Consider the following 11,632-nt stretch of genomic DNA (forward strand, 5'->3'; position numbering starts at 1 on the left):
GACCTCAAACTTTGTGGGCGGGACTAAGTTCGGAATGGCACCCAGGCTATGGCACTGCTGCCTTGCAGCAAAAGGTTCTGGGTTCGATTCCCGGCCCGGGGTCTTTCAGCATGGAGTTTGCATGTTTTCCCTGAGCATGCGTGGGTTCTCTCCGGGTACTCCCTCCCACAGTCCAAAAACATGACTGTTAGGTTAATTGGCTTCTCTAAAGTAGCCTTAGGTGTGAGGGTGTGCGTGAATGGTTGTTTGTTTGTCTCTGTGTTGCCCTGCGAAGGACTGGCAACCTGTCCAGGGTGTACCCCGCCTCTCGCCCGTAGACAGCTGAAGATAGGTATCAGCACCCCCTGTGACCCCACTTGGGATAAGCATGTAGGAAAATGGATGAATGGATGGAATTGCTTTATTCTAATTATGCAGGAAGTTTTCCAGATTATATGGACATTGCAATGTAGGTAGAACAGGAAAGGAAAAACAGAAAAAAAAAGGAGAAAAGATGAGATAAAAGGGAAATAATGCTAAAACACTTTCAGTCTGCTTCATCACCTGCAAAGAGATGTAAAAAGAACAGCACAACCAACGGACATTGTACTAGACATACAATAAAGTAACACCTAGATACTATCGCTCAAGTATAAGTAGTATTATTAAATCTGACATGTACTCTGTGTTACCTAAAGATAAGAATATGGGCTTTCTGTATGGAAGTGAATCTCTAAGTACCTTGAGATTTCCTCCTAATGTAACAATGGTTTTTATGGCAAAACATTTCACCACACAGTATGTCTCCAGAATTTGAGGCAACACTTCCTCGGTGCATTCACAAACTATAATGCCTCATTGTGTAGCGGTTGGAGTCATTGCTCTTTTCATAGGCTTAGCCAATATTAGTACAGAACTACCCAGGTTGATAATCAATTTTTCATCTTTTACAAGCAGCACAACAAGTTTTGTTGGTTTTTATTTATTGTTTTTTGTATTGTCTTCTTGCCCCTCAGAGTTTGTAAAGTACCGCAAGAAGCTGAGCCGCTCTGTGTCAGCACAGTCTCGCTTCCTCAGTACTTATGGAGGGACCAGCCATATGCCATTAGATGACATCTACACTGATCTCCACCTAGAGCTACCGAACAGCAGTGGTGATGACTACAAATCCTTTGATTTTGAGGACATATTTGGTCCTGTTGGAACAGTAAATGAAGATGCAGACACAGTGCTGGTATCTGGAGAGGCGGGGAGTGGAAAGAGCACCTGGCTGCAGAGGCTGCACCTTCTCTGGGCTCAAGGAGTTGGCCTTCAGAACTTTGTCCTGCTGTTTCCATTCAGCTGTCGCAGGTTGAACTCAGAGCAGAGGGATCTGTCAGTGAAGGAGCTACTTTTTCAGCACTGCTGCTGGCCAGACAGAGAGCAGGAGGAGATCTTCCAGTTCATTCTGGATCACCCTCATCTTGTCCTCTTTACCTTTGATGGTCTAGATGAGCTTAAGCAGAACTTGGTGGATGAACATATAATTTGCTGCCCCAACCAGCAGGCACCTGTTCATGTACTATTATTCAACTTAATCCAGGGTTCTCTAATGAAAGGGGTGAGAAAAGTTGTTACCAGTCGTCCAGAAGCAGTGGGGCCTGGTTTGAAAAAACACTTACAGAAAGAGGTACATCTGAAAGGCTTCTCACCTTCTGGCATTAACTGCTTTGTGAGAAAACATCACAATGATCCCAATGAGGCTGCTAAGGTCTTGGAGTCTCTACAGGCAAACACAGCTTTACTTGGACTTTGCCACATTCCAGTTCTCTGCTGGATAGTCTCACAGTGTCACAAGGAGCTGCTTGGATGTGGAGAGGGAAGTCCTCAAACAGTTACTGATGTTTACCTGATGATCTTACAACACTTTTTCCAGCACCACAGCACCTTTAAGGGAGCTGTTGGGGTAAACTGGCTGCAGCAGAACCTTGGGACAGTCTTGCGTCTTGGCCAGCTCGCCTTAGAGGGAATATTAAATTCCAGTTATGTCTTTTCAGTCACAGACTTGGAAACATGCAGCCTCACTGAGTCTGATATCTGCATGGGCTTTCTCATTCAAACCAAAAACATGTCCCTGGTCCACAGCATATGCTATGAATTTCTTCACATCACAATGCAATGCTTCTTTGCCGCTATCTATACTATTTTATCAAGTAACACTGGCCGCTCAGTTATCCCTAAGCTCTTTGAACTGCATGAAATGAAGAAAAGAAGCCTCAGTAGTGCATGTTTCTATCTGCCTTGCGCTAATGAACAGACTATTTCAGAGGACCATTCTACCACAGCAGAATCCCCAAATCTGCAAATCACAGCCACCTTTGCTTCTGGACTCCTGTCCCAGAGGTATCGAAAGCTCTGGTTTCATTGCAGTTCAAGTGTTTTGCTGGAGAAGAAGGCCAAACAAGCAGCGAAATGCCTTTCAAAAGGCATGCAGCAACATTTCAAGTCGATCCCTCAACCTGTGCAGGGGGAGAAGAAGAGTATGCATGCTATGCCAGAATTTGTCTGGCTCATTAAATGCATCTATGAGATGCAGGAGACCAGGATTGCTAAAGATGCCATGAGTAAGTTAGAAGTTGACCACTTGAAACTGACATACTGTAACATTGGCCCTGTGGAGTGCACAGCACTTGCTTTTGTGCTCCAACACCTAAAGAATCCTGTAGGAATCCAGCTGGACAACAACTCCGTGGGCGATGTTGGAGTGGAGCAGCTTCTTCCCTGCATGCACGTTTGTAACTCTTTGTAGTAAGTCCAACATCTGAACGCCTCTTTGCTTTAAGAGTTTGACTAGATAATAGCTTTATTGGCACAGCTAAATGTCAGAATAATCCCATATTATCTTAGACTTTTCTGATCCATCATTCAGAATCTGATCTACAGCAATATAAGGCTTCTGATCATCCCTCAGGAGGCAAATGGAGACTACAGATGGTTTTTCACTGTCCAACTAATCCAAGAAATATCAGGCAGCAGACTCTAATGCAGATAATATGCTATGCATGGTACACAAAAACTTTGTTTGTTTTTCAAAGACTTAAATACTTTAGGGTAGCAACAGAGTTTAGACGAACATTAGCATACTGCATGGGGAATACTGACTAATTCTAGACCTCACCCCTTTTGTTTCGAGCTGCATAACTCCAAAAACTGCCTCTCGCTCTTCTTGCTGTACCCTGTTGCATAATTGAAATGATCAATACTTTTAGAATTCATTCTGGAATGGTTGGTTTTCTCACTAACAGTAGCTTAACTGGTTTTAAAGGGATCTTGTGAAAGAATTACTGTCATCTAGCAGTGAAAAGGGGGTATTTCACTCATACGCTATACCTCAGTGCGTCAATGCCTTGACAAAACATCTCCAGTATGTCTTTCTGCTGGAGTTCTAAAGAAAAAATTTCCTTTGCTAAAATTATCTCTTGCTGTAGTCTCTTTCATCTGCTATCATTGGGCTTCATGCTGTTGCTAATCAATGCTGCCTGTTGCTACCTGGTTCGTACTGGTAGCACGATCCATCAGCTCATTGTGCATGCCGATAAGAAAACCATCTGGGTCGCCCTCGATTGTACTTTATCAAAAAGGACCAAAATAATTGTTTTCCCTCCCTAGCAATAATAAGCATACTAATATGCTATGTGTAAAAAGTTAACAATTTATTTTCTGGTAAAATTAATGCGTTCAAATCCTTTCTGTTGCGTCACTCATCTGTGCCCGATCTGTCCCAAAACTGGGATCCTACGCTTCTTCAGGACAGCTTTGGATTTATACAGAAATACAGTCTTTCTGAGTTTTATGTTTGCCTTTTGTTGTAATGCAGATAAACACGGTGTAATCATATTTTACCGGACTTCTCTGAGCATGTCTGATGATGATGTCAAACAAGCAATTTTAGTATTTGGTGATTTAACGATAGAAATAAGTACTTTCAGTACCTTAAATACATTACTTATAGAAACCTGGATAAATATTTGCTTGCATATGCACAAATTAGCTGATTGCATGGATCCTGCTTCTGCTACAGATTGGATAGTGACACTGCCGTAGTGTCAATAAACTTTTTATTTAGCTGCTGGCCAGGTAGTTAGCTAGTTTTTTCAACTTTTCCCTCTCTTTACCCAAACTTAGTATGTCATAAAAACAAAATAATAATAAAAAAAACATTACATATCAAGGGAAAAAAATGCAACTACACAGACAAGGCAGTGACATTGTTTACAGTGTCTGTGGTTGTCACGGCAAAGAACTGACAGCTTTCATTGCGGCTTTGTAATCTACTTAACCAGAGAAAAACCTGCAATTCTGTACCAACAAGATTGCTGTATGTTTGTGGGATCTACTGTTTTCTATAGTAGCGAGCAACCCTATCTCATATAACTGAACGAAAAAATTGATAACTTCAGCCTTCCTTTTAAATCTTCCTCATTTTTAACTCCTTCCACCTGGGGAAGGCTTGCCCAATGTTTTTATTTTATTTTATTTTATAATATCTATGGTTTCATTGACTTCTAAGTCTTTTCTCCTTTATTGGAGAGTCTTGTGCTGCATGTGCATGGTGCTGTACTGTGCCGCAGTGGTGCAAACTAACTTTGTTGTGTTAGTCTACAAACGATCCTCGCCACTGCCTCTCAATCACACTGAACTGCCTGCATGTGCGATATTCCATGCTTTAGTATTATTCTATCACTCTACTCTCAAGATGACAGACTGTACAGTAATTGCAATTTGCAAACAGTTGACAAACTTTGTGTATAGACTAATCTAAATTTGTTTGCTTTTGAATATGCGTCTGATTATTAGTGGAGGTAATAATACACCAATTATAAAACATATATGAATGCAGTTATCAGGTTCAGGCAGTTAAAAAGAGAAATTGTTGACAATATCCCTTCGAAAAGTGGGGAGCTTCTGTGTTGTTTGTTTTGTTATTGCACCTCGTATCTATTAATGATAGTATCCAACAGCTTATTAAAGTTTATAGGTTAGTTTTAGGTATTTTATTTATTTATTTGATATAGGACAGTTCATATTAATTAACATGAGTTCAAAAAGTCCAGATGTAAATGTTTCTCTTTTGAAAAAAACTTTTTTATGGCCCAAATTTAGCCCCATACCTCTAGCCATGTACGCAAATTTTCATTTGCAGTTCCAGGGCAGGTTGATGTTGGCAGGGCAGGCAAAGCCACTCTCAAGAAAAAAAACATATTATAACAAAGGCAACAGCAGTAGGCAAGATACATTGTATCAAAACATATAAAAAGAGAAAAAATAATAGCAAATGTATGACGTAATGAATGAATTAATTAATTAAAATATGCTTTTGCTGCTACGGTTGTTATATAATGTTGTATTTCCCAAAATGCGTCCAACATGAATTTCGTTTCGGTTATTTTCTTGAAATGAGGGTTCAAGGACAGTTTAGAATCGATAATTGCTTCTAAGAATCTGTATTGCTGAATCACAGTTAATGTGGATTCTGGTCGGATAAAGTTCTTCGTTTAGTGATTTGGATAAAACAAACACATTTAGATATAAACCCAACAGGTTAGCCTGGGTATTTGTACAGATATTATTGGAAACATTCTCCTTTCAGTATACTATTGGCATGTTGCAGATAGACAGGCTTTTAAGGAAATTAATGATGCAAGTTTATAAGAGGAGGCCCAAGGTTTATCCCTGAGGAACACCCATATAGTTATTAACACTGCTCAAGGTGACACTACTGAGCAGATCACACTGCTTTTTGTTTTCTAAATACGACTTTATCCACTTCACAATAATCAGTGATTTAATGAGGATGTTATGTTTTACTGTCAAAGGCCTTCTTGAAATCCTCTGTCCTTCTGTCCAGCTTCTATGTGATGGTCTTTAATAGGATGATATCTGTGGTCTTTGTTTTGAGAAGGCCAAATTATAAAGGCCCCAATGTTTATCGAATAGAATCTAAATGTGGTATGATTTATTTGTAAATGCACTTTTCTATTACTATTTACAAACACATATTTTACAGATTAGCCTGTAGTTGGCCACATCCAGGCAGTCATCTGTTTTAAAAATATGAGTTATGATAATGTTCCAAACACTGTGAAATACTTATGTATTTAGAGACTGTAACCTTCATGTTTAAAAAAAAAAACAACTGTCAATTCCATAGACATCTCTGGCACGTAAGCTTTTTAAGAGATTAAATTATAACTTATACTTTTGAATGGATTGTTTGATTAAAATATAATACTGCATCTTGATCTTGATCAGTGCAATTTAAATTATACATAGAACTAATAGTACTGTTTGCGTTCACTTGCCACTACACATGAATCATTGGTTATATTATTTTACTTTTACGTATATGAGGCTTAGTTTCCTTTTTGAAATTTCTTCCTGTAGTTAGTTTTTTTACATTCAGCAATTTGTTCAGTGTATAAATTAAAAACGTAACATACCGTATTTAATTTATGTTTTTGTTATATTTATATGCAAATGTTTGTTTCTTATTTATTAGCCTCAGAAATAATAACATTACCGACGAGAGCATCCGCAAATTGATCGATAAAGTCATCCACCTTGACAACTTCCGGAAAATTGCGTAAGTATATTTGCAACCGTTGCAAACTTTATTATAAACACACAGGTAAATTGCTATCATTTAATTTCAATAATATTTTATTCATTTTGTCCAGGCTCTTCAACAACAGGCTAACTGACGCTTGCACACAGCATTTTTCTTACCTGCTAAAGACCAAACAAAATTTCCTGTCCTTAAGGTCAGAACACACCATCATCAAAAGTGACAACCCTATAGAGAAAATAGTTACATTTTACATCATGCATGGTGGCTGTGTAAGGTACCAGAACAATACAGTATTTTATATCTTTCAGGCTGGGTAACAACAATATTACAGCAGAGGGAGCAAAGCAGCTGGCCGAAGGACTGAAATTCAATAATTCACTGCAGTATTTAGGGTAAAACATGTTTTGTGCAAAAATATTTTGTTTGTTGTGTATTACCCAGTTGCTTACAGTATTGTTATAAATTTGTATTCTCAGGCTATGGGGCAATAAGATAGGAGATGAAGGAGCCAAGGCCCTTGCAAGTGCTTTACAGAACAGCAATTCCATTGTCTGGATCAGGTAATATTTGTTTTAAACATTTGCAAAGAAAATGTACCATAAGCCTGGACAGAGTAGAAAATAAAACTAGATAGGACTGCTTCTGTTATAAGGGCATATACGTTGCAACTGTTTTATTGTTTTTTTTAAGTATTTCAGAAATCAGTCACATTTTGTCATCATTATGATCTTGTTTTCACATACTGTAAAAGCAATGATATAAAATAACATGAACATGCATACTCTGGCAGCCTTGTAGGCAATGGTGTTGGAAGTGCAGGGGCCATTGCCCTCTCTAACATCATCAGGAACAGCACATCGCTGGAGGAGCTCTGGTAAGTCTTAGGGGAGTCTTCATACCTTCACAAAGGTAGATTTCATTTGCATGAACCAGCTGTTCTTTTTTTTCTTTTTTTCTTTTTGTCATTTGAATAAATCTTGCAGCATGACTAAAAAAGGCAGTTTTCTTATTTCCTTTGTAAGGTTGACTGAGAACTGCATAACCAGAACAGGAGTGGAGTCTCTGACTCAAGCTTTGAAACACAATGATCATGTCAAGTCAGTATGGTAGGTAATTTGCTTGCAAAAACATTTCCTTGAACTTTTTTACAAATATATCATATTACAACCAAAAATGTGAAAGCATAATTATGTATGAAAACCAACTGCTACTCTTAATACACTGACTGCTCTACTAACAACGCTGTATTATATATTTTTTCTATGTTTATTATGAAGTTTGCTCATCTGTTACCGCTGTAACAGCTTTAACTACGCTGCAAAGGCTGTTTATAATGTTTAGAAGAGTGTTTTTGATCAGAGGTGCATTTTTGAGGTCAGGCCTTGAAGGCCTAGCTTTGCAGTATACACTCACCGGCCACTTTATTAGGTACCCCATGCTAGTAACGGGTTGGACCCCCTTTTGCCTTCAGAACTGCCTCAATTCTTGGTGGCATAGATTCAACAAGGTGCTGGAAGCATTCCTCAGGGAGTTTGGTCCATATTGACATGATGGCATCACACAGTTGCCGCAGATTTGTCGGCTGCACATCCATGATGCCCGTTCCACCACATCCCAAAGATGCTCTATTGGATTGAGATCTGGTGACTGTGGAGGCCATTTGAGTACAGTGAACTCATTGTCATGTTCAAGAAACCAGTCTGAGATGATTCCAGCTTTATGACATGGCGCATTATCCTGCTGAAAGTAGCCATCAGAAGTTGGGTACATTGTGGTCATAAAGGGATGGACATGGTCAGCAACAATACTCAGGTAGGCTGTGGCGTTGCAACGATGCTCAATTGGTACCAAGGGGCCCAAAGAGTGCCAAGAAAATATTCCCCACACCATGACACCACCACCACCAGCCTGAACCGTTGATACAAGGCAGGATGGATCCATGCTTTCATGTTGTAGACGCCAAATTCTGACCCTACCATCCGAATGTCGCAGCAGAAATCGAGACTCATCAGACCAGGCAACGTTTTTCCAATCTTCTATTGTCCAATTTCGATGAGCTTGTGCAAATTGTAGCCTCAGTTTCCTGTTCTTAGCTGAAAGGAGTGGCACCCGGTGTGGTCTTCTGCTGCTGTAGCCCATCTGCCTCAAAGTTCGACGTACTGTGCGTTCAGAGATGCTCTTCTGCCCACCTTGGTTGTAACGGGTGGTTATTTGAGTCACTGTTGCCCTTCTATCAGCTCGAACCAGTCTGGCCATTCTCCTCTGACCTCTGGCATCAACAAGGCATTTCCACCCACAGAACTGCTGCTCACTGGATGTTTTTTCTTTTTCGGACCATTCTCTGTAAACCCTAGAGATGGTTGTGCGTGAAAATCCCAGTAGATCAGCAGTTTCTGAAATACTCAGACCAGCCCTTCTGGCACCAACAATCATGCCACGTTCAAAGTCACTCAAATCACCTTTCTTCCCCATACTGATGCTCGGTTTGAACTGCAGGAGATTGTCTTGACCATGTCTACATGCCTAAATGCACTGAGTTGCCACCATGTGATTGGCTGCTTAGAAATTAAGTGTTAACGAGCAGTTGGACAGGTGTACCTAATAAAGTGGCCGGTGAGTGTATATTCTAATTCATCCTAAAAGTGCTGTGGTTAGACCAGAGTTGTAGCACAAGAATGATTATGAATACATGAAATTGTAGCCCCTGCCTCCTATCCCCTGTTCCTAGCCCCTGTTCCTTCACCTTTTGCACAATCAACGGTAAAGACACTATTGTGGGTAGGAAAAGAACTCTGGCCTGCTCTGCGGAATCTGCCATTATAGGACGGAAACACACAAGCATTTCATCCTTTTTGTGTGCCTCATGCCTTCCATGGATCTGGTAGCCGTTTCTCAGGTTCCCTCTCCAGAAAAAAAAACCCTTATAATTCCCTGTTACCCATGTTAACCATGGTAGGCATGTAGCACAGTTAAAAGGCAGACATTGTAGAAAGATCTTTGTCCAATTAGGACTACAACTTTCCAAAAAGAACTAAAAAAAAAACCAAACAAAAAAAAAAGCTTTCCATCACACAATCCAAAATATATGATGGTGTGTACCTTTGCATGCATTACACACACTACACCTGAAGCAGTACACTTGTTGTTTTTTTTTTTTTTTGTTCATTTCTGCTATTCGAAAAAAGTTTAAAAAAGTGATAGAAATTAAGTTGTTTAGGCCACTCTAATTGCCTGGAACTCGAGCGCTACTCCAGACATTTTTGAATTAAGAAAGCTTCCTCGATGGGAAGCGAAACGCCTTCAAACTTGAAAAACAAAGTCCAGACGTTTTTTTTAAACTTTTTTTTGGAATGACTATGACCTGGATGACTGAGAATCTTCACCAGCTTAATTCATTTCCGCTAGGAAGGCTGTCCTTATAAGGTCTGTCTCTCAAAATATTTTGCCAATCGTTATAGCTCCTTTGCACCAAGTAGGATTGTCAGGAAGTCCCTATGGTAAATAAATTGAAGAAGCATCCTGTTTCCGCTTCCTACCTCCGTCCTTACAAATGCTATTAAGGCAACACCTATCATGGCTACCACTGATGCACTTCTTTTTTGGCTACAGTGCTTACTGATTGTATTGGCAGCCTATGTCTTTATTGCCTTGCTTTGTGTATTTTATCACAGTCATGTTGGAATAAGGATGGGAGAATTCCCAAAACTGTTCCTACAATGTTAGGGTCATAAAATTATCTTAATGTTTTGGTAGATTAAGGCATTGAGCGCTCTTTAAGTGAAACTGGGCACATCCATTTATCAAAATCAGTCTGAAATAAATCTGTTCAAATGGTATTTTCCAAACCAAGTCTGGATTACCACACAGAGGGAGATAATTAATTACTCTAGAGAACAGGTTTCAACTTACTGCTTTATAATCCAGTAGCAAAACCCTTTATATCAGTGCCCATCCATTGCATGTTACTTGGTGATGGTGATGTCCATTGGAAATGGCTTCTATTAAGATCTTTATGCACTGTTTTTGAACTCATCTGAAGGCAGCATGGGATTTGGTGGTCTAGCAGCTTTTCTACATAAAGTAGAAAAAGCCTTTGAAAACTATTTTCCTCTCTATTCATTGAACCACCTCTGTGATTAGAACTGACCTAACACTTTGTCGCTAATTTGATTTTGTTCCTAATAAATTATATCAACAAAAAATGTGATCAATTAGTAAATCTTATTCCTGTGAGGGTTCTAAATGTTCTATGCATGTGGCCATAGAAGTGATTTTAGGAGTCTGTGAATACTTTTGGAAAAGTAATTAAAAGACAAAAGGGTTAGTCATTAGAATTAACCCAAGCGTGTGGGTGGATACCTGGAAAATTGTAAAAACTGAACCAGCATGAGTGGTTTGGGGGAGCATTCTACTGCATTACTTGGGCAACAGCGGCTCTGGTGAAAGGAATAATAGGGACGGATTTGTCCTGTAACAAACTGGTTGCTAGTTTGAGTCCCTGCTTTGTTTGTGTGTCTTTTGTTGTTGTGTCATTGGGACACTTCATGCTCCGTGCCTGCTATTGGTAGTTAGAAGGCTCATTGGCGCCGTTGTAGGGCGGGTCTGTCTAATGTAATATATCAATAGAGATTCAACCTTATCAACCTTATCTATGTAGCTTACCATTATCAGTGTGGGAATGTGTGCACGAATGGGTGAATGATGGAATGCAGTGAAAAGCAATGTAGGGTACTAGAAATTAATGAAGTTACTGTATAAGACCATTCATACAGAAATAAGATCAAATACCAGTATAATGTAAGAGTTAGTAACATTTAGAACTTTAATAATCCAGTTTAGTCTGGCTTTAAACACTTAATTCAATTGAATTTGTTGATCATTAATTCAACTCTCCTCTTTTTCTGATCAGGTTGAAAAATAATGACCTCAGTTCAGCAGAGGTTGAAGAACTGCAGAAGACTGAATCAAGACTGGTTTTCTGAGTTTGATATCCTGTCACTCTGGGAAATAGCTTTTTGCATTGTTGTAACAATATATATATATATA

The 11,632-nt window shown here is 39.4% G+C and overlaps 1 protein-coding gene across 1 annotated transcript in view; it reads left to right on the plus strand.

Annotated features, from left to right (window-relative positions):
* The window catches only part of nod2 (nucleotide binding oligomerization domain containing 2), a 14,391-nt gene extending 2,773 nt beyond the window's left edge, over nucleotides 1-11,618 (plus strand). The window contains exons 4-11 of the mRNA XM_015380701.1: nucleotides 996-2,766; nucleotides 6,518-6,601; nucleotides 6,696-6,779; nucleotides 6,895-6,978; nucleotides 7,063-7,146; nucleotides 7,377-7,460; nucleotides 7,609-7,692; nucleotides 11,496-11,618. Coding sequence (XP_015236187.1) covers nucleotides 996-2,766; nucleotides 6,518-6,601; nucleotides 6,696-6,779; nucleotides 6,895-6,978; nucleotides 7,063-7,146; nucleotides 7,377-7,460; nucleotides 7,609-7,692; nucleotides 11,496-11,568 — 2,348 coding nt within the window. The 3' untranslated portion in view covers nucleotides 11,569-11,618. The remainder of the gene's footprint in view (nucleotides 1-995; nucleotides 2,767-6,517; nucleotides 6,602-6,695; nucleotides 6,780-6,894; nucleotides 6,979-7,062; nucleotides 7,147-7,376; nucleotides 7,461-7,608; nucleotides 7,693-11,495) is intronic.
* Nucleotides 11,619-11,632: the final 14 nt, after the last annotated feature.

Source organism: Cyprinodon variegatus, unplaced genomic scaffold (genome assembly GCF_000732505.1).
Source record: "Cyprinodon variegatus isolate N-32 unplaced genomic scaffold, C_variegatus-1.0 Scaffold220, whole genome shotgun sequence".
In the NCBI taxonomy this organism is placed as follows: Eukaryota; Metazoa; Chordata; class Actinopteri; order Cyprinodontiformes; family Cyprinodontidae; genus Cyprinodon; species Cyprinodon variegatus.